The 23277-nt window shown below is 46.3% G+C and overlaps 1 protein-coding gene across 1 annotated transcript in view; it reads right to left on the bottom strand.

Moving 5' to 3' along the window:
- Nucleotides 1-20967, bottom strand: part of PDLIM1 (PDZ and LIM domain 1) — a 43401-nt gene extending 22434 nt beyond the window's left edge. Inside the window, exons 1-2 of the mRNA XM_021548205.3 lie at nt 20823-20967; nt 9160-9311 (exon numbers count right to left, since the gene is read on the bottom strand). Coding sequence (XP_021403880.1) covers nt 9160-9311; nt 20823-20918 — 248 coding nt within the window. The 5' untranslated portion in view covers nt 20919-20967. The remainder of the gene's footprint in view (nt 1-9159; nt 9312-20822) is intronic.
- Nucleotides 20968-23277: the final 2310 nt, after the last annotated feature.

Raw genomic sequence — 23277 nt, 5'->3', positions numbered from 1 at the left:
TTTAGAGTGATGAAAAAAAATCCCTGCCTGCAATGGGACTAAGAACTGAGACAACCTCATGTGACAGAGAAAGTCTATATAACCTTTACTGGTCTGTGGTCTGACCCAATTACTCACAGCAGTCTGAAACACAAGTCAAGATCTACAACTAAAACCAACTGGTTTTACCATCATCATCGTGGAATTTTGCTATGTCCCAAAGAACGACAAACAAGTGGTGAGGAAGAAGTGGAGTGCTTAGATTTGCTTGAAAAATGTTGTGGGAAACATATGGTACCTACATTTCTCAGAAGTAAAGACAGTAGTTAGTGTCTCAGACAGATTAAACAGCGCCACTTTTCCCAAACTTTTTAATAGTAGGAAATGAGTGACTGCAGTATTGTTGAATAAAAACTGCTGTTCAATGCTAAACATTGCATCATGCAGCAAACAGATGGCTGATAAACTCTCAGGATGAGGTCTGAAAATCATGTTCTGTCCTGTTGACAGGAGCCCCTTCTGGAATTTGGAACTGGAAATAGATGTACTTCCTAGATATTTGTGGGTCAAGGACCAGCTATAATTTAAGTATTTAGTTAGCAAAACAGGAATGCTTCTATTGAGAATTAACTGGATAACTGGAAAGAGATTTTCCAGTTAAAGGAGGAAGAGACTAGAAAAAGAAAAGGCTTCTGAAAGGATGGAGAAACAGGGTATAGAGCTACCCACTACATATTCAGTCTGGTGTGCACCATTCCTCTAAAAGCCCTCCAAAGTCACAACATTTTTTAAACAGCCCAAATGTAGCTGAGATGCACATATACATCCCAGACATTTGCTGCATAAATGATATTTTAATATTTGCACCTAGAGGGCAGCTCAGTGGGTGGAGATGGGAGGCAGCATTCTCAATCAGGAAAGAAGAAGAGTTTTATTGACCTGCTATTCCCTTTACTGCACTGTGGACTTCACGCAGAAGAAACCTGAATGAAGTCTGCTGTGCTGTACCTCCTTTCACAGGAAAAGTACAAACACGCAGGTCACACCTGATATCCTTTATGGGTGTTCAGGTACAGCAAACCTTCGACTCTTGGTTATTGCATCCTGGAAACCCAGCTGATACCTGACAACCTATGCCACTCAAATGCTGCTGTCTGGCAAGCTGGGGCACACAGACAAGTATGACTAACAGCTGCATGGTATCAGATCCACACCAATCTGATCATCATCTTGTCACAACAGCTGCTGCTACTGGGTGCCCAACATGCCTCAGGTGAATACAAAACAACCATTCTCTCCTTGCTTCTGGACACCCATGCTTCAAGGTGCCTGAGGAACCAATAATTTCACCCAGATTACAGCTATCAAGCCTCACAAAGTCCCACCCATTTCCAGGATGGCTGTATTTTCCACCCCTGAAAACTGTTTGCAGATAGGGAAGCAGCCTGATGACCAATACAAAGTCTTATTCCTTGAAAGTGTTTGGAGATCATGTATGACCAAGTTTCACCTCCTCTGGAAAAACAGGGGACACAGCAAAATGTATGGAAATGAGACACCCAGCTCGCCAGGCTATAAGCAAAGAGACATTGGCTAGAGATGAAAGAGCAGCTCAGAAAGCATTAAACACTTCAGCTGATTTCTAGCATGAGGCATCCCTGTGCCAGCTCTTGCAAAAGTGATTCAAGAACTTTTGAGGTAGCATTTTCTTTTACGTCCGTTTATTACAAGCTTTCAGAAGCATAAGAAGGCTTTATTCATACTGAAAAATTCAAGCCTAGAGCAGGCCAGTGTATGAATATGGAACAGAAACTTCCCCCAGGCACTTGTTTTCATCCCACTGGCCCTCAATGCGTTTGAGGTGCTGGTGACACAGCACATTAGTCTCCAAAGGAGAGGAGGCAATTATGGCCAACTACTGCAGCCCACAGGGGGTTTGACCAAATTGTTCTTCTTTATTTATGAGCAAGGCAAATAGCACAAGTTTGTTCTCCACACTGCTGCCATACTGCTCTGTCATTGGATATAAATGGAAGCAGCAAGGTCACCCCAAGCTTTACTTTCAATCCAGTCTAGAAGTCATCCAAACAGAAACGTTACATAGGCCATGCATCTGTGCTCTGAGGCAGGGAAGATAAAGCTTCCCTTTGTATTCACAACAGCTGCAGAAGAGCCCCTCAGCCACTCTCATCAGCCCATTTATGGCCCCAGTGAAGCAGCAAAAAGGACACAGCTTTGCTCTCCCTGGCTTTACCCAGCAGATCTTTCAAGGCATGTGCCCCATCCCACTGCACTACATGTGGAGCCTACAGTCTGGGGTCTTAGGTAGAACCACGACGGTCCCAGATCTTGGGAAGGGTTTCCTGGCTGTGCTTCTTGTGTCAATGCCTGTAATTCTACTGAAGTGTGGCAGGAGGAAGAAAAATATCACCTAAAAGTTCACCTTATGTCCCACTACTGGCCCAGGGCTTACTTTCTGCAGTGCTGGGAAGTGTGGGCATGAGGCACAGACAGCAGGGCAGGTTAGACTCACCATTTTTGTATCTTATCCATATGTTTCTGTATCTTAGTTACATGAAAGAGGGAACAGCCATCAGAGTAGACAGCTAAACCCAGCCTTGGTAACATCACCCTCAGTTCACACCAGGCTGCTGCTGGCAATGGCTTTCTGGAGCATTTGTTCCCCAAATTTGAGGGAGAAGGCCCCCAGCTTACAAAGCACCTCCATGCTCCCCTTAGCAGGCTGTACCCCTGCCACTGAGCAGGGCCATGCTAGCAGAGCTGCCACACCTGCCTCTCCACTGGTCTACGGGCTGGATGTCCAACAGCCTGCTGGGAATCCCACCCTGCCTGGTGAAAGCCAGAGGCTTTGGCATCCTTATTGGATCTCAGAAACTCCTGATAAACTAGTGACTATTTATTTTATAATATGGTTTCTAATGCATATTCTTTCAAATGAGACTCCATCAGAGAGCAACACTCAAACGGTGAAGGAGAAAAAAACATGACACAAACAAGCCTGAGAATGAGGGTCAGGGAAATTAACTGCAGGCACATCTATATACAAATTTTGTCATTTTTGCAGTTCACATTTCCATGCTGTTTCCTTACTACAGGACAGAGAGTAACTTAGGGCTAGGGAATGAGCCATGCATCTCCTGTTTCATCCAGGCAGAAACCAAAACCTAAGATTAGAAAGAAATTTCTCTGATGCTACTTTGGATGCAGAGGTACTGGTAGGAAAAGAAGGAAACCACATGCAAGTCAAGGCAGGAATATGAAGAGGCATTTATGAAACACTTTTCAAGCAGCTTGTCTTGAACATGATGTAATATAAACATTACAAGAGCCCAGATTTTGCTATCAGTGCTTTGCATGCAAAGTTAGGCCATAGCTTCAAGGGAAAATTCAGAGCTGGAAAATGAGGGTCTAATTCTTTGTGCCAGGAACTATGTAATTTCCATAAAGAAGAAAGGCATATCTCCTTTCATTCATATCTCATTTCAAACACTCGCATAGACACAACTAAGATACTAAGTAGCAAATAAATCCCAAAAGACTGAAAAGTTTCTTGTGCAGCACAAATTTTTTTAGCTGAAAAATGAGGAAATACCTAAATAATTTATCTTTCACAATCCTCTCACCAAAGTTTTCAACAGGCATTTTAATCAAGTTTAGAAACTAACTACAAGAGCTGTCAGGCTACCAGGAAGATACCTTTTAACCAGCCTTTTAGCTACAGCAGCTGTCAAATACAGAGCCTTGGCTTTAAACATGAGTAGTCACTTTTAACAAACATCCATTAATGGACATATTCGGTTTGGCAAACAAAACTGTACTCAGGCTGCACACAGCCTCCTGCCAATTCAAACAGCAATGACAGTCACTGACAGGAGGTCCTAAATGCATATCTCTATGCATAACCCTCTTGCATTTCAGGTATCTCTTTATACAACCACTAAAACCAAAAAGGCAACTCCAGTTAAACTTCTGTGGCTTCTTCTGTTTATCTGGAGCACTTTCATGACAACTACAAAGGCTAAGATGCACCTGACTGATCAGACTCACACTCTTCTAACTAGCCAGCTGCAGAGTTAACTCTTACTGCCTCATCAAAGAGGCTGTAAAATCACCATAAATACCAATCTTGATATGCTAAAATGAATTTGAATGTGTCTGTTGTTAGTAAAAGCTGCTGGCGTGCACCCACAAGGGCTGGAAGCATGACACTGGCCATGGAGAGGTTGGGAGCAGCCACAGAGGGCCAGGCAACCTGCATGGCCTTATATAGCTGCACACTGAGCAGCTGGCTTTTCCCAGGGCCAAAGGAATTATTAGTAAGATGACAGAACTGGAAAATTCTTCTTGGCAAGGAAGCAAAAAAGCAAACCTAAATGAGTCAACGGATTCCACCAACTTCCTAGAACAGAAATCCAAGCCTATTGTGGCTTTGTGCAACTATTCCCCACAGCTCAGACCTGAGAGCACATGAAGCAAGCAAGAGGGCAACCAGACCTACTACATAAAATATAGAGGACATGACACATGTGCTCTCTTCTTTATAAGCATCTACACATGATCCTTTCTGACAATCCATCTAACAGGTCCTGGTAACAGGTCTGACTTCCCTGATCCTAGCACTTTTCAAAGAACAAATACATAGCTTCGCTCCTTGGCAGAACTTTCAACAAATTAAAAGACTATTTTGCATATAAAAAAGGTGCATTAATGTATTATAAGCTGGCAGCAGAGTGTCAGAAAAACAGCTTGAAATTTGAGGAAAATGACAGTGGGAGCAGAACAGAATGTTACATATTTGCAACCCTTTTTTAAAAACATTCCCCTCTACCACCCCCAAACTGCCTCCAGACACAAAGGGAAGGACAGACTCACTACAAGAACACTTTCTTTGTTGAAAAAAAGTCTTATATAAATATACACTTTACCTTTGACTTGCTCAGGGTCGCAGTTTCACCACTCATGACTACAGCCAGAGGCAAAGAACCATTTGTTTTAGAAATAATTTTCACCTGTGCTGCAACAAACATTTGTCTGCTTTTGTACATCTGCAGCCACAACAGAGCTGTGTGTCAAATTCATCATGAGCACTTCCACTGTCATGGGTGATGCCTAGATCATTTGACTACCTGTGAATTTTGTGGTAGGAGTATCTGTTTCTCCTGTTTCTTCTTTGTTTTAAATGTTCTTTGTCAGGGGAAGCATCTTACTCAAAATACACTAAATTTCTCAAGAAAGTTGATAGTTGTCAGACATATCTTGCTGCTTACCCCCATTAATGGAGAGCAGAACTGGGCGAGGCTTTGCTCGACCCTAACATGTCAGTGCAGTGATGTTCACAGCCTAATTTAAAAAAAAAAAACAAACAAAATGGAAATAAGAAGAACAGCTCTTCTAAAATATTCAAACTTAATTTTTCCTATGGAAAGACACAAAAATTTCCCTGTGAATTTCTCAGTTCAGGAACTAAGTAGGCTTGAGTTGACTGTTTTGAGCTTGATTGTATACTGCTGAAGACAATAATGGAACCTTTACTTTGGTTTCTTGATAACTACATTACTCTTGAAACAAAAGCAAAACGAATGAAGAAACAGGCTCAGAAAAGAGTGGGAGCTGCTGGACACAGTGAGTTCAATGGGAATTTGTTATCTATGGCAACATTGTTGAGCACCCACTTTCGAGGCAGAAGACAGACCCTTCCAACTCTGTTCACAAGTCGAACAGCAAAGCACTTGGCAGTGCCACTTAGGAAAGAGTACTCAAAGAAAGCAATTTGTGCCTGGGTTTTAAATCCTAGGAAATTACATTTGCCCCTTTGGGTGAAAAAGCAGACCAGGCATGTTTTCTTCAGCTAGAAAGTTGATACGTTTTTAATGGTGACTTGTGTTAGACAAGATTTCCTGCCTACAATCTGGTCTGAAATATTTTTGGACTGTTAACCATCGCTAAGAAAAATAGCGAAACAGGAAACATTGGAATGCTGTTGATATACACAATCAAGCATACAGTGCAAACAGCATTTCCTTTACCAGAAGTGTTTAAGTCCTTTCAATTCTCTATATTTACACTTCGCTTAAATAATCATTAGTAAGCCAAACATGAAAACATCTTAACTGCTTGGCTATCACTAAAAGAGAAGAGAGTTGCCTATTTGAAGAATACACACGTATAAATATTGTTTTGGTTCACAGAAGAGCAGACGAAAAAGACAAGCATAACACTTCCATGAAACACTCTCCTAGCTTCCAGCTACTTGCAGCTTTTAAAGGCTTTCTGCAGCAGAGATACCTCCATTGTATACATTATCCTTTAAAGATTTGTCTTGCAATAATTCATCAGCTAGAGTCATCAAACCACATACACTCATCACATGTACAGCACAGTCACAAATGAAGTCTCCACTGTCACAAAAGTGCTGATCCTTTGGTGAAACTGAAACACCTGGTGTGAGCTCAGACCTCTGAATGAAATGCACCTGGCACAACCTTGTTGCCACACTGAATGCAGGTAAGAGAATATTTAGCATGGGTAAGTCATTCAAAATTCATCAGCTAGCAATTTGAAAATCACTAAGGATTTATGCTTTCACAAGACATCTCTCCAATGGTGAGTAGAAAAGGAGGACTGGGAAGAATTCTCACTCCAGAAAATCTGGCACAGCTGGGCACATTCTCACACCAGCTGTGTAATGTTCTAACCCACAGAGATGCTGCTCTGTCAGAGCAACGATCTGTGCCAGCACAGCTCCTTGGTACATCTGATTCAGCTAACGAGCTACAACTTCACAGAGTGGAGACCAGACCCAAGCGTTGGTGGTGTTGCAGTGCAAATGATATACACTCCTTTTCATACTCAGCCAACTACTTACAGAGCTACTTTGACATAGAAAAAACTTCCAGCTCTGACCTGACTGTATTGTGAGTCCTCCTCACCAACTGTATGGTCAAGCCTTAGTGCAGAGCTGTGACCATCAAAGCTCAGAAAGCCCAAGCCATACCACTTGGCCAGGTGGCACTCATTTTCCCCAAGAGCCTTCCAACCTCTCCACCCCCATGACAATGCCCTTCCCTTCTTCACAGAGGAGGGATCATCACCACACCACAATCTGCTTTCCTCACCCACTTCCCCCATCTCAAGCTGAGCGGGAAGATGAAGTATGGCTCCAAGTCTTTTAAAATGCTTTCTCTGTCACCTCTCTACACATCATCTCAAGGCCTTTCATTTTAAGGCCTTAGATTGTAAAGTAAAGAAGTGCTCCTCCCTCAGCAATAAAGACTACACAGCACTTCTGACCAACACAATTATGGAGGCCTAGAAGGACACTGGGCATTAGGGATAAAATATTCTCAACAGAGTACAACCAGGAAAGACAACATGATGCACACAGATTTTCCATAGAGCAATGGGTAGTAATATCAAGCTCTAAAGTGTAAGAAGTCAGATCACTGCTTTCACATTCTTGCATTTTGACACTCTTCCTGGCCTTCTGTCAGCAGAACTCAGTGATCAATACAGCAGCAGAGGCATCCAACACACACTCATGCTACTTCATTGAAAGAGGGTCTTGAAAGAGTTGAGTAGTGTAAACTGAAAGCCCCTGCACAATTTTACACAGTTGCAGATCCAGCTAGAAATCTGTCCCAGCTTCCAAGAAATGGCAGCTTCCAAGCCCAAGGCAAATGAAATGTGCATAGGGTAGCTATAAATGTAATGACTTTGTAATTAACATTAGCAAACACATTTTCCAGACTCAATGATCTGTAAGAGTGAACTTGCCCACAGGCTGAAAGAACCCTTGCCTCCCTTCCTCTTTCCCAGCCAGAACCACATGGCAATAGTTTGCCAAGTCAAGCAGCTGGATTTTGGATAGAAGGAACACCCCTTTCCAGGAAGATTATATGCTGCTAAATTCAAGGCCAGTATGAGAAACTCTGGGGTTTACAGGCTGCTGCAATGTTCACTGCCCATTCACACTGCCTGCAATGTGGTCCGTTCTTCCATCTGTGAATTCCCTTAATGAACCGTCAGGCATTTTTTTTGGCCAAGACCCATCACTTCTTCCTGAACTGGGAAATGCCTGCTGAACTCCTGGCATTGTCCAAGCCACGGTAAAGATTTCTGTTCATCACAGAAAAGCCCTGAACAACCAAACCATTGTATCATTTAAGGCATGCTTTTGCACTCCTTTTGAAAGCACTTCCCCTGTATCTGCCCTGAAACTGATGGATGATCATTCTTAGGAAAGGCAGGCACAGGAAAAACTTGCTCCAGAGCAACTAGAAATGCCATACTGCATCTACCACCTGACTTTGAAAAGCACCAGTACCTGCAGCTGCAATTCACACCAAAAGGAAGGATAAATCCCCAGCACCCTCAAAAAAACCAGGCTGCAGTTCTTTTAAGTAGCAACAGGTCCATGCAAAGCAGAGCTCTGCCTTCCCATCTCCACTCCATCTCCGTACAAAGATGGCCCAAGAACAAAGCATGGCTGGGGAAAGGAATGAAGCTGTCCATTGCTCTGCAGTTCAAGATGGTGGGAAGGCTGAAGCCAGCCAGTGCTCTACACTAGTGGCAGAAATAGTGGCTCAGCTGCCTTTAGTTTTTCAGGACATGAAGACACCGATGCCTAAGAGGAACTTCATTGCAGGCTGGGCCATCACTCTTTGAGGCTGACAGTGCTGTTTGATCAAGAGGCTTCAAAATGTACAACATTTCTGAGTCTGTGCTTGGCAGAAACCAGGCAATTAATCGCTTGGAACAACACATAAGCATATATTTTTAACTGCTAAAGGAGTGCAACAGGAAGGAAGGGCATCTCTGGTTGCACCTCCTCTGCTATGAGTGAAGTTTTCATGAGACTATCGTTGGTTTCTTGCTGTCAGGAGACACAAAGTAAGCTGACAGACCCTGCCGTAAATTACCAGCCAATTCTCATTTGGAAAGTTGTTTTCCTAAGATCAAAGTGCAGCAAATGCAAGCAGCATTGGGATTAAAGGATGAAATGCAGTTCCTTCTTGCTAGCCAGCACCTGCCAGACAAAGCACTAAGAGGTCAAATTAAACCAGCCAGAGAGGTGAGAGGTGTACTGTCAAACTAAAACACAGCTACTGCCCACCCTGCAATCCTCCCTCTCTCCAGCCCCAGTCTTGCTCAGCTACGTACCTGCTGACTGTCAGAGTCAGTTCATCTGTGCAAGCCTTGATTTTGTTTTGTGCCTCAAGGTGCGTCATGTTATCTGTATTCACTCCATCAATGGCTATGATCTGGTCTCCTATACACAAGTTGGCTATTGCAGCTTTGCTGCCTGGAGTCACCTAAGAGAAAACAAAAAGAGTGAATGGACTTTCCAGGGAGGAGATTTCCATAGCAATATTTAAAAAGGAGTTGGAGAAGTTGTGTTTTTTCTCATTGGCACCTGGAAGCAAAGAAGGTAAAATTAATGAAAGTAAATTCTCAGAAGAAATCCATCTAGCTCTTTTAGATAAAGGATTTTGTTTTGGCACCCATAGATAGAAATCTGCAGAGAGGACAACAGGTAAATAACAGAAATAGTATTTTCACTCAAGACAATTCTCATGCTAGAGAGCAAGATCATAAAGAAAGCAACTTTCCTGGACAGAGAAGAGCTCTCTGAAACAAAAGGTGCTGGGGACAGACAGAAGTCCAAGTCTCTAAGAACAGAGGTGACAGAAAAGAGTATCAGAGTCATTGCAATACCAATGCCAATCACAAACAGTTTTGCCCGCACTACAATCTAGTTTGTTTTCTTCCTTGAAGGAAAGGTTTGGGCTCAATATTTTGGATTGCTTCTTTCGTTGTAATAATAATATGCTTTTTCCCAGAAACAGGTGCAATACACATTTACTGACTTCAGCAAGATCAATCCCAAAGCAGTGAATGATCCACAGAGATTGAAAGGGGGAAAGGCATCAGAAACTTCATCCTTAAACCACAAGCTGTCAGTAGTGTCTGAAAAAGTAGAAGTACCAACCCTCCTGCCTGACCACAGCTCACCTGGATACCTGTTGCCATATTGCATCTCCCTTTCCTCTCCATGTGGTCCCAGACAGAAGACACTATGCAGCAATGCCATCAGTATGACACTCCTCATGAAAAAGGTCCCAGCTAAAACTTGGCATTATTAAACAAATCAACTAAATGGCTTCTTCATTTTACCCTACCTCTTTTAAAGAGGTGTCCTCTTAACAACTGAGACCTCTTTGGGCCAACATTATTGCCTGGGCAGAGGGTAAATAACATCAAGTTTGTAGCTTTGCAAACACTACATAAGATTTTGTGCAGTTTGAATGAGTTTGTGAAAGGAGTGTAATGATTTCTATGGGCTTTCGTCCCTTATTTAATAGGCAGAGGAAATGAGAAGGGTGGACTGCTCCCAGACATGAGTACAGATTAAAACATGTCTTGCAGCTGAGACATAGCTCATTTATGACTCCATTACAACTGGTATTCATTCTACACATTCATGCTAGGTTTCAGCATGCTGGAAAGCAGCTGAGCAAACCCAGCAGAGCTTTCAGACTTAAATACCATTCACAAGATTTAGAAATCCCTCTTAACTAGGGTTTGGTTGGCAAATCATTGCCCCCGGGGAAACACTCCCTGTCTAGAGGTGTCATACACTAGAAGCAATCACTGTTTTCTCTGGGTCAAATCTGAAGCTGTTCACAGCATGTCTCCTCACAGCTGCAGTGGACTATTTTCCCCAACCAGAAGAAAAATCACAAGATGTTTTTCTTTTTTCACCTCTCTACTAGGAAAGCGTTTCATGGAAAAAGGAAGGACATAGAAGTGGTTCACAGATGTCCAAGCTGACCAAGGTGCTCAACATTAATCCAAAGAGCTTCAGATGGGTCGACCAATAGTGAATGACTTGCATGCCACTTTGAATGCTGCAAGCAGTCCTTGAACTGACAGAGGAAGTGCTGATAAAAATACCAAACAAAGCACCAAATGGATACAGAAAATCTGATTTACATGTGAAGATCATCACCTGCCAAGCTGCAGCCCCCAGCTGACCGGTGACCTGTTGAGGGCATTGAGTGCAATCTGCAGCCACTCCACTGGATTCATTGCCTTGAAAGTACCTCCTGTAAACCTTGTGATGGGGTATTGTGGTTCAACACCAGCCAGAAGCCAAGACCCACTCACCTGCTCACTCACTCCCCCACCTGCAGGACCAGGGTAGAGAGTAGAAGTTAAAACCTCTGGGCTGAGATAAAGACAGTTTAATAGGGAAAGCAAAAGCCACACACACAAGCAAAGCAGAACAAGGAATGAATTCACTCCTTCCCATGGGCAGGCAGGTGTTCAGCCATCCCCAGGAGTGCAGAGCCCCATTATGAATAATGGCTACTTGGGAAGACAAACAATATCGCTCCAAACATCTCCCTCCCCCTTTTTATATACTGGGCATGATATCATGTGGTCTGGAATATCCCTTTGGTCAGTCAGAGGCAGCTGTCCCAGCTGTGTCTCCTCTCAGCCTCCCCTGCATCCCCAGACTCCTCACCAGCATGGCAGTGCAAAAAGCAGAAAAGGCTTTGGCTCTGTGTAAGCCCTGCTCAGCAATAACAAAAGCATCTCTGTATTATCAACCCTGTGCTCAGCACAAATCCTAAACACACCCCCTTACCAGCCACTGTAAACAATTCTACCCCAGCCAAAACCTGCACATGGAGATAGTTCGCAGCTCTGAAGAAATCCTGAGCACTGACAGCTGCCTACAGTCCCACCAGATTTGAGAGCTGTCATAAAATCCATAAGACATATCCCTAAGGATATCATTAAATCAAAAGGAGCCTTCAGGAAACACAGTGTGGGTCCTCTCCTGATCTCTGGACCTTAACTGAGTCACTTGGTTTCTTGGGGCCTTTATTTCCTCTGCTACCAAAGAAGGGAGAGAGGCATGTTACTCACCCCTGTAAGGAACACCAAGCATAGTACACTGTTACCATGATTCCCTGTCAATCAGATAAACTGCCAAAGGGTCAAGAACAACAGTGGATTAATGCCAGCACTGGAACACTGCTGGAGACTGAGCCATACAGCTTGCTGCATTTCAAGACTGATAACTATACAATGTGTGATAGACTGCTAGAAGCAATTGTGTATCACCAGCAACAGCAAAGCCACAACAGCCAGGAACACGGAAATACTGAAGCTTCCTGAAGAAACTCCAAGAGCCACCAGGAAAAGCAGCTGGCATTCACAGTGACATCTCAGTTCATTGCCAGTGCTTGTGGTGTCAGTTCCCTTCTGTGTCCACTTCAGAGGAATTTGAAGTTCGAGTGCTCTTCTCCATCACATAAGAGCCACTGGCAGCACAAAGGTATTCCATGCACTCAGGTACTGACATAATCCTCTCCCCTAAGGACAAACTACAAGGTTGCACAAAAATATAAAAGAGAAGTGCATCTGGCAAAAGTAAACATGTTTTAAAATCCAGCTACTTCTGGAAATAACTTGCCTGAAATGCAACCTTTGACAAACTGCTGCCTACAACAGTATGAGTATGCAGCTCATACTGTCTGCCAGGACTGCTCACAGCAAACATGTCTGCACAAGGGCAGGGTATGGAGGGAACCCATCCCCCATCCTTTTAGAATGATTTATAGCTACTAATAATCTTCCCTTCCCCCCTCCCAGTAAGGTCTGGGCTTATCTCAGTGCTGCCAAGCAAAAGGCGTTTCTGCTATTAAGTGAGGAGCACAGAGCTGCTACTGTGATATTTTCCTGCTTTTATTTTTGTCACATCCCTGCCTGGTCCATGGGAAGCAGCAGGGGCAAGCATGTCGCTGGGAATAAAGCAGGCAGATGTGCTCAGAGCACTGGCATCTATCAGCCAGCTTACACAAAAGGACTCCAAAAATGAACGAAAACTTCAGGCAAGCAGGGATCCAGTAAATTTTGCACCTGAAACTGCTTTGCTTCTGTTCTCAGATGATCTAAGTTTTGCCCCAACCTCTCTTAACCTTCCCTCTTCACTGAGCATGGAGCAGAGACCAGCAGGAGACAAGGGAACAGCAGGCAGTGCCTTGCACATCTTGTACAGGTGGGTGAGGCAGTATTGAGCAGATAAAGCTGCACTTCTGCATGGATAGGCAAGAAGGGCTGAAAGGCACTGCAAGGAACAAAACCAGCAAACACAGCCTTGTACAAGTTACAGCTTGTGCAAAGGCATAGTCTCTTGTGTCCTTCAAAAGAGCTCCCTGACTTGGTTTGGGCTTCCTCCACTGGGGTTGAGCAGATGGGAACATGGGCAGACTCATCAGGCACCAGGAACCTCCCAGTTCCGGAGACACCACGGTCGGGTGAGTAAAACTCTGCACACCTTATAACAACATGCCCGAAGGCTTCCTTTGGAAAGGAGGCATGCCCTACCCTGAGGTGATTGTTGCCAGGCAATTGGGTAACACTGCCAGTAGGTCATTTTGCTGTTGAACAGACAATGATGAGACAGGCAGAGCAGCACTGATTCATACTGTATCCAAAATAGGTCCCACAGTGTGCTAATGGTGATTCTATGTTTGGGTGGTGTTCTGTGTAAGAAATCTGGGCTACCATAGAAATATTCTAGATACTTACAACTTATGTCCTTGATACCAGCTCAGACACATGTGCCAATACATGGAAGAAACAAATAATACCCACAATCTGTAGATTTGATTGTGCACTCTTTACTTACGCAAAACTAAATGTAGTAGGTAACAGTTTAGATCAGTTATAGGCTTGGACATCTTTTTTAAAAACAGGTTCTACAGATTCAGGATTGGTTTGGATAGAAGAAAAAACTACACTACTTTCTTATACTACAAAGTGAAGCTTTGTGCACATGTGCCCTCTTGCACACACACTTCGGGCTCCATCTTGCCAACACCACCAGGATTTTGCACAGCTCAGATGACCATCTCCCAGGCAGCTTGCTTGCTATTACCTGCTTGCACTGGTGGCCAAGCAGCAAAGAAAGTGCTATGAAATAGCCAGTCTTCAGAAAGTCTTTGGGCAAGTGCACTTACAGTAGAAAACACTTTGATTTAGCAGCAGGAAAACATATGGCTGCTTATTCAGCTCCCAGGGTCTCTTCATAAAACTTTTGTCTGATCCAGAGCTTGCCAAACACAACTAAATTTTATATTTGATGTAATTCCCTCCATACATGCTATCTAACAAGCTTTGCAGTCCCTGGACAGGGGTATATGGTGCCTTTTTCCCTCCTGCAGGCAAGGATCCAAGAGGCAGCAGTGGGTGTACGGAGGGAAGCTGCTGCCCACAGCAAATGAGAGGGAGGAAGGGTGGGAAGCATTTTTATGAAAAGCAGCATAACTCAGCTCCCTGTGAGTCAAGATAGATGGGTGGGCCTAAAATTCATTCAATTTTTTCTGGCCTTCTCCCCTCATCCTTCTGGCACCCTACAAGCTCACTCTGTCAGCTCTTCACAGTTTCTCACAGACCCTGCAGCCTCCGGCATCACTCATCACTCCACACCTAAACACATTGCAAGAAGTGATGAAGAGATAAGAAATGAGGAAATTAACATCAGCCAAGAAAAAAGATCTGGAGAAACTGCACCTAAAACCCAGCTGGGTCGTTGCTGGAAAGGACAAGACATGAAGCAACATATTTCCAAGGCCACCAGTGGCAGCCAGACATCTCTGACATTCACTTTAATCCTCCCCACCCACACATACTGCTCTTTTACCATGAGTAACGTCCTCAGCACTGGAGTGTTATGCTAAACAGTCGAAGTTTCTCCCAGCAAAAGCATGCAGCTGGGTCAGCAAAGATCAGAGGCTATGAGAAAATTCAGACAAGCACATTCTCCACCCCTTCTCTTTAGGGGAGCAGGAATGATATGCCTTACAACTGGCTCCAAGAGAGTTCCCTTCAATGCTGCTCCTGTTCTCTGCACCATTAGTCTGGCAAGGCTGCAGCCCAAGCCTCACTGGCTGGCCCAGATCACATCACCAGGAGACAAGAAGGAGAAGGGGATCATACCTCTGGCTGGTGAAACCCCTGAGCACCAGCCCAGGGCAGCGGGGTCTGGACATCCACAGCACAACTCCTCTGGCAGCCCGGCCCTCACCCCCCTGCCTGCCTTCATGCCCCACCCTGACAGCCAGAGGAGCTGTGTTAACACAGAAAGGGCAATCAGACACTGCACAGAGAGGGCTGACCTTAGTAACATGGTATAAAAAGACATGGGTGAGGGGATTTGCTCAGACAGATGCTCACGTGGTAGTCAAGGAGTTACTCAGCCTCACAGCTTCTTTCGCAGCATGTCTCAAATTAAAACAAACAAACAAGAGATTTTTTTACAAGGTCTCAAAAACAGCTGAGTCTTTCCTGATGGTTTATTTCATCCTCTAAATAAATCAACACATCCAGTAATCAGCAACCATCTAAGATACTGTAGTCCAGAAAAAACATCAATTATTTATGTAGTTAAGGGCTCCTATAATTTCCCTGTTTATACTGAAAAAAAAGAAAATCTCCTGTTATTTTGATGCTGCACCCTTCAAATCCAATTCGTTTTACGTATCCTATACATTTCTTGATGGACAAAGTGATTTTGGAGGGCGAAAGGTACCAAGAAGCCTGCAGCCATACATAACTTGACACCTGGGAACAAAATGAGCTTTCTTCCTCCCAGGAAGTCCAGCATTTGCTTTTGTCACCTGAAGTTCTAGGGCTTAAAGCCCTCACATAATGTTGAGGCTGGTACATACATTCACTCCAAATGTAGAGTTCACTCTTTAGGCCCTTTGGGGAACTCACCCAGAACAAGATGGCTCGGACATCATCAAAAAAGATTGTACTGGTCACAAAGAGAGGTACAGAGAAAAGGGAACTCCAAAGTTTGGGTGACATCAACAAATTAGTCTGATTATGTGAGCTGAGGAAAAGAGAACCCTGGATCCTAGGAAAGACAAGAGTACTGCTCCTCCATGTAGCTCTGCTATAAGGCACTTGATTAGCATCCCAAAACTTGCAAAAGTTTTTTTCAAAGTAAAAGTGCCCCCCCCCCCCCCCCCCCCGACTCAGGAAACCGGCTTTGAAGCACAGGATTTTTCCAGGAAACTGCCAGGATTGATGTTGATTTCAAAATCTGTAGGGGCACAAACTTTGCTCTTCACAACCTGGTGTGCTCTGACACAGCAGACAGGACTCCCACCAGGCAAAGGCACAAGGCATTCTGCTGTCCTCTAAACACCAACCCAGCCACTTCTGCAGGGCCAGAAGCTCTTGGCAGGTGACACTAATGACCACTGTTCCCTTATCAGGCCCTTATCAGCTGTGCAGTTCTGCAGCAGCTCTGCCTGGTGTGGCACAGCCCCTGCCCCACCCGCAGCCAGGCAAACATCCGAGCAGGAATCATAAAGCCACCTTCACCTTCCTATAAAGCCCAGCAGCTGTCCCCAGCTGCCTCCCTCTGCCCAGACAGCCTCAGAACAAGACCCCAGCACAATGCTGAGATTTGCAGTCATGGGCACAAGAGCTGGACCGTGTGGCAGAGGAACTGCAGTCATAGGTGTGCAGACTGGGGACCAGCCAAGGCTTTCCAGGCTGGGGAGGAAGGCCAGCCCAACCCTAAATCCTATCACATCCACCACACCCCATATTTCCTTTGGCAGAGGGAGAGCCAAAAGGTTCCACTCTGGGAGCAAAGGGCTGCCTGGAAAGCCCCAGCTGTCCTCACATCTCAGAAAAATAACCTGCAGCCACTGGGGAAGAGGCTGAAGCCGCTCCCAAGGCAGTCACTTGTGCCCCTCAGCTAAGCCCTGGCATGCACCAGAGGGAAGGCAGTCTCCATCCATCCCATCAAGAGACCCCATTAGCAGGGTGTCCCCTACCAGCAGGGCTCTCCCTCACCACTGGCTCTGGGATGCCTTTGCTCAGCTGCTTCCTACAAGGGTTACTGGCTGACAGGATAAGGATATCAGCTGGTACCAAAGAGAAACCTGGTATCTTTTCACACCACAGGATTCAGTCCCATGATTGATTGCAGACCATCAAGTCCAGTTTTACCACTAAATCAAGCTTTAAGTTTATAAAGCTGGTTCAGAGGGCCATGCTTAAAAAGAAAACAAACACACTCAAATACCCAATTATGATCCAATTCTGTATTTTATATAAATTCAGTTTTTAAAATACCACAAATAGATAAAATATCAGAATAAGCAGGGATGAATTCATTTTACAGTGGTCAAAATCAGCAACAAGCATCACATTGGGATTTCATCTTTTTAATGTATTTACAGAACTGGTCTGTCTTGAAATAGCTTTTTCATTGGAAAACTGGTTTTATAAGAAAATGTCCAGTTTTACAGACTCCAAGAGACACCCAACCTTAATGGAGATGAGAGGTTTTTGACATGACAAAACAGCAAACATCTGCTCTGCCCATATTTTGGGTCAGATGCTCAAGATTGCTACCACAAACCACATCAATAAAAAGGTTTATCAGACAGTTCCATGCATTCAGCTGGAAACAAAAAGCCTCAATGTTCATCAAAATCAAATGCAACCAGTCAACAGCTCATGTCACCTGAGGAATGGAGGGAGATGGGGTCTGTCAACTCCACTGTTTTTCAGACAGCCCCATTCCATCAGTGGCTGCTTATACAATGTGCTGCTTGCTTCTTCCATCAGCTCCCAGCCTCAATGGGATTTAACTGGAAACTACCCTGTGCATAGGTCAGCTCTACAGAAACTATTACCCTGTATGTATTATGTGCATTCATGTCTCAGAAAGAACTTCTCTCAAATTCTACTCCACTGACCCACTGCAGAGTATCACACAAAGAGCAGTAAAGACAATGGCCTTTCCTACTCCTGTAGGGAAATCCAGCAGGCTTTGGCTCAGAGTTCATTACACTGATCAATACAAGTTTGTTTTTTTTTCTGAACAAAGACTGCAATAAACTGTCTACCAGAACCCTAAGAAATGTAAGCCAGAAACATCTTGAAGCATCCATCCTAAAGAAACGGGAAACTCCACGTCTCGCAAGCAGCACTTGTGAAATCTCCATACTCAGTTGTCTCTAGCAAGACCCGTCCAACACAACCAAGAAACCAGAAGTGCTCTCACAAAACAAGAAAAAGATGCTCATGATGTATTTGAGCCTGAAGGAGTTTTAAATATATATTTCAAGTGGAAAGTGAGGTAGGGCAGTGACAAAAGACAAGGTAAGAGCAGTTGTGGAAATGCCACAATCTTTCATCTGCTGCTCCTCTAAGGCACAACCAGACATTGGTACCAAGCAGCCACTGTCCGCCAGAAGCCCTTGGCCAGGCTGATCTGGTGGTTCCCATGCTCATGGCAACAGTGGTCCTCATCCTTCTTGGACCCAGGACTGCAACACCAAGCTTCAATGACTTCCTCTGGTGCTGCCTCCCACCAATGTGACTACATTCAAGTACAGCTGCTCCCCAGGTGACTGGGGAGCTTGAGAGGCCAAAAGCCACTAGCAAGAAGCTGAGGCACAATGGTGATGAGGGCCATAAATACCAAGATAAACTCTATAGTTTAACAGCACAAGGATGATGGTGCCAGAAGCCAAACATGAGCTCTCCTGGCAGGCAATGCAGGCTGAATTTAAGCACCTGGTTCAAAGAGAGCTGCAAGACACCCAGTTCAGGTCTATGCCTCTCCTGGCATCCATCCCACAATGCCAGCACATGGAACAGCATGGTGATCCCATCAGTGCATCCCTGGGACAGGCTCCAGTGGCTACCTGGCACGGCACTGACCCCAGAGATGGCACAGCCAAACTGCAGCGCTCAGCGTCGGGTGCTGCTTCTCCCCCATGCCCAGACAGGCAGCCCCGCGCTGTGCACCCCTGCCAAGAGTGCTCCTCATGAGCACATCTGTGCACACACCACCTCCCACTGCCCACAGCACAAAGCAAACACAGCTGAGGAGGGAGAGCTGCAACCTCCCAGGCTCCCAGGGTAATGCTCTTACCACAGGTTACAGACTCCCCACCCTCTCACTGGCCTTAGGTAGCCCCTTTATCTCACACCACAATAGGACCAAGTCCCTCACAACTCCTGGCAGATGTCAGAGCTATGGCCAGAGCTCACACCATCCTGGGAGGGAGGAAGGGCTCCATGCCAGAAATGTCTCTGGTGAAAACACAGGTACCAAATAAAATAAGCAAGAATGTGTAAAGTCATCACACAAGGAGGAACAGACTTTTTAAAACAGGTCAAAACTGGATCAGATCTTTTTTTACGTGGTAAGAGGAAGACTTGCCAAGAATTTCACTCCCTAGCCCAGGAGAGAAATCCAGGAGCCTCAGGAGCAAACCACAGGAAGGATTAATGACTTGAAGTCTGGGAGGGGAAATTAAAAGTGTCAGAGGGGTCAGAAGAGAAAGCCCTGATAAGAGCTGCTAATTGTCAGCATTTACGTCACCATCATTGGAGAGGCTATTGTATTACATTTTAGTCTCCAGGGTCAGAATTTCTCACGAGGTGGTTATTTTTGCTGATCTATGTCCCTTGGTAGGTGCCTATAAGCATTGACAAAGACCAGGTAAGAGCAAGGTAGGGCTTTAGACACCGTTCTGCTTAGGAGTCTTTTGCTGGAAGGAAATGGCAATAATTACCATAACAATGAAGTAAATATCACTTCCCTTACAGTAAAGCTGCTTTCACGTCCCAAAAATGCTTTAGGAAAATGAAGCATTATTACAGTAATTGAAAGAGATTACATAGAAAACTAGTAACTCATCCCCCACCCCCCGTGGGTTTAACAGGACTTGCGAGCTCTGCCCTTCCTGCAGCTGGCACCCTCCCCACGGCACCTGGGCTCCTGCAGGCAGTGGGACCCCATGGCAGGAGATCCCGTGACAGGAGGCATTTATAAAAATTCACAAGTCTGACTATCCTGGTCTTCTTTAAGGGCAGTAAATTCACGTAAATTCAAGTTCTGGTATATATCACTTCCCACGGCCCTTCCTCACCTGGGGAATGCGGGCACTTCAAAAATCGTGCAATGGTGGCAGATGCCAGAGCCCAAGGCTAACAGCAGTTCGCGGATGCCTCTGTTTTGCCGAGGGACTGCTGGAACGAGGAGCAATCCCTTCGTTGCCGTTCCCACAGGGGAGCCCTGCAGCCCGTCTCCGCACGCTGCACCCCACACAAAGCCGAGCAGGAGTTCGGGCGCGCAGCCGAGCCCGCGGCCGCCTGCGGGGCAGGGCCCGGCCCGGCCCGGCACCTGCGGGGCAGGTGGGGACAGCGGGGCAGCCACACCGGCGTCTTGCAGGCAAGCGCTGGGGCACAGCAGGGAAAAGCCATCTACAACGCTAAAACTGATCCGATGCAAAATTTTTGCCATTTCCTAACTAATTTCTCTTCAAGTGGGGGCAAGAAGGACTTCGAACAGAGACGAGCAGAGGCAGCAAACACACCTTAACATGGCTTCTGTGAACAAAGGCTCTTAACTATACATGGCAAGCAAAGACAGGCAAGTATTCAGCCCACTTCGAGGAGACGGGCTCCCACAGGATGGGCTGCCAAACCCGAACCAGGGGCTGAGGAGATCCCTACTGCCTGCAGGGTCCCCATGGACAGGCTGAGGACGGAGGTTCGGTGGGAAGCGAAGACCCCGGTCTGCTACAGGTGAAGGGGCTGAGTGTGCCACCACCGATTTCTCCGTAAACGCAAAAACCCCAAAAGAACTAAAAAACAAGGGGAGAAAAAGACAACCCCACCCGCCGCCCCGGCTTTGCCGTTGTGCCACCTGCCAGCTCGAGCCGACCCCGGCCGCCCCCAGCGCCGCCCGCCGCAGGCCAGCCTACCCGGGAGATGGCGAGGGGCTGCTCGAAGTCGCGGCCGCCCACCAGGCGGAAGCCCCAGGGCCCGGGGCCCGAGAGCACGATGCGGTGCGTCCCCATGTGCGCGCTGCACCTCGCGGCGGCTCCGGCAGCGCCGCCGCCCGCCCGGCCCGGCCCGGCCCGCCCCGCCCGCCCGCCGGGCGCGCCCCGCCCGCCCGCCGGGCGCGCCCCGCCCGCCCGCCGGGCGCGCCCCGCCCCGGGCCAGCAGCGCCCGCTCCGCCGCGCCTCCCCGGGCAGGGCCGCTCCGGGGCAGGCCTCCCGAGGGCGGCCGGCGGCCGGGGTCCGGAGCCCGGCGCTCCTCGCCCGCTCCCTGCTAGCAGGCAGGACAAGCCTCCGACAGGCAGCCACACGCAGGAGTGCCCCGGTGCAGCATCTCCCAGGCCAATAGTCTCCAGCCTGGAGCAATGTTAACTCTGAAACCTAATGGGAGTGAGGGAAATAAGCCTGAAGTTTCCCCGCCAGGGTCGGATGAGCGAGGGTGGAGTCTGGGAAGGGTGGTTACTTCTCTGTTAATTTATCCCATATTCACTGATTTAGACAGCGTTTTGTTTCTCTAGCCCCTTAAGCACGGTACCACCAAAAAAAGGAATTCTTCTATACAAGTTTTTCAGCCAATCTTCTTGTCTGTGATTCAGGGAAAATAGTTGTTTCAGTTGCATATTAAGGCCTCAGTAATCTGATGGTGGACAAGTGGGAAAGGTTGGTCACAGCAACGGCATTGGCATTTACAACTGGAGTGCTGTGCTCACCCATACAGCTCACCCATAAGCACAACATCAGCGAGCTGTAGCTGAAGCTGGGATTCAGCCACAGCTGGGGAGCATGGAGCACACAGCAAGTAGGGATGATGCAGGTCACCCAGATACTGGTCCTACAAGACATGGCAACAAGTTGTCTAATCACAAGGCACACTCTTGCTTCTGCAATCCCCTTTTGTGGTTGTGCCCTTTTTCCTGCATTAGCTTGTCTTTTCACAGGTTATTTCTTTCCAGGGTCCATGTGTCAGACTATTAATTTCATCCCTAGCAGGGAGAAGTAATTCTTCCACTACATCATTGGTGTGGCACTCGTGACAGGGAAGAAAGTGACTGCTTTGCCACAGCAGTGTGCAGGATCTCCAGAGGGCTGTTGCACACTGCTGGGTCACCTTCCCCTCTCTGCTTGCCCAGCTTCTGAAGTCACTAGCACCTCTAGCTTCGATTAGGTTAGAGAGTGAGTAAATACCAATGTTCAGCAGACACAGATGAGTTTCTCCCCTCCCTGTCCAGGCTGCTGTAAAGCAAAGGTGAGCCGTGCTTATCAGCAAAGCCATGGTCGGGCTGCCCTTTGGCTTTTATATAAGTGACCTGTGAAACAAAAAAAGGGCTTGTGTCTGTGTGCTTTCTAAAAACATGTAAAGTAGCCTGAGGCTTTTGTTGTCGTGATAGTTTGGTTTTAGGATCAACTTGTTTACAGTTTGACTTCCTAAAATCATTGTGAGTGCAGCCATGATGTTTATCTGTCTGCCTGGCCATCCATCGCATCATCGCAGACTTTGAATCTGTTGCGCAATTTTGGCTTAGTCTGAGATGGAGGTCTCCAAAAAGTTAAAACCCCTTGTGAAATATCAGTCTTTAGAGTGAGCACAGTCCTGCACAGGCACCATGCAGGAGCCAAATGTGGAGCTGCAGGATGCATTTTTTTGGGTACTTGTGTGTTACCGGCCCCCAGTGAGTCCACCCAGGCAGCTCAGCTGTTGCTTTTCCTCACTCCACTCCTTCAGTGATTTTCCCTTACACAAGGCATGCCCAGAAAGTCCCGGCTAGGTGTATTGCTGCAGGGCTGGGAGACATGACACAGTCACCACAGACCTACAAACTCCATGAGTTAATGCTGTAGCCAATCCTGCCCTGTCAGGGTGCAGCTATTAGATGGCAGTCTTAAAGCTTTTGACCCAAGTCAGGGTTAAAAATGCACATGTAAGCCCAACACCAACTGACATCTGTTCCCCCACAGGCTGGCATTTTGAGTTTCTCGCCTGACTTAACTTGGGTGGTCTTTTCATCTGAGGTCACAAAGACCCTTTGTAAACCAGTGGACAGAGGTGTACTCCTGACCTCCCAGGTCTGTGTGCACGCCACAGCAACTGTACCCTGACACCATGTTACAGTGAGATCTGTGTGTAATCAGCTTCTCCTCTGCCTTTACACCTTGATTTCTTTAAGCAAAAGTCACAGCCAGCCTACAGCTCAGGAAGGACTGGTCAGCTCAAGCCAAATCACAAGCAGGATCCTCAGGTGCAGGACAGTGGAGAAGCCCATGGCAGACACCTACATGTCGCTGTGGATACAAAGCCACAGCGGGGCACTAGTACAAAAGTGCATTGCTACAGGACAACCAGCGTAGATTTTATTTAATAATTTGTACGAGGAACACAACA

This window comes from Lonchura striata, chromosome 7, assembly GCF_046129695.1.
Source record: "Lonchura striata isolate bLonStr1 chromosome 7, bLonStr1.mat, whole genome shotgun sequence".
Taxonomy (NCBI): Eukaryota; Metazoa; Chordata; class Aves; order Passeriformes; family Estrildidae; genus Lonchura; species Lonchura striata.
The sequence above is the reverse complement of the archived record's forward strand: the minus strand, read 5'-3'. Positions and strand labels throughout refer to the sequence as shown.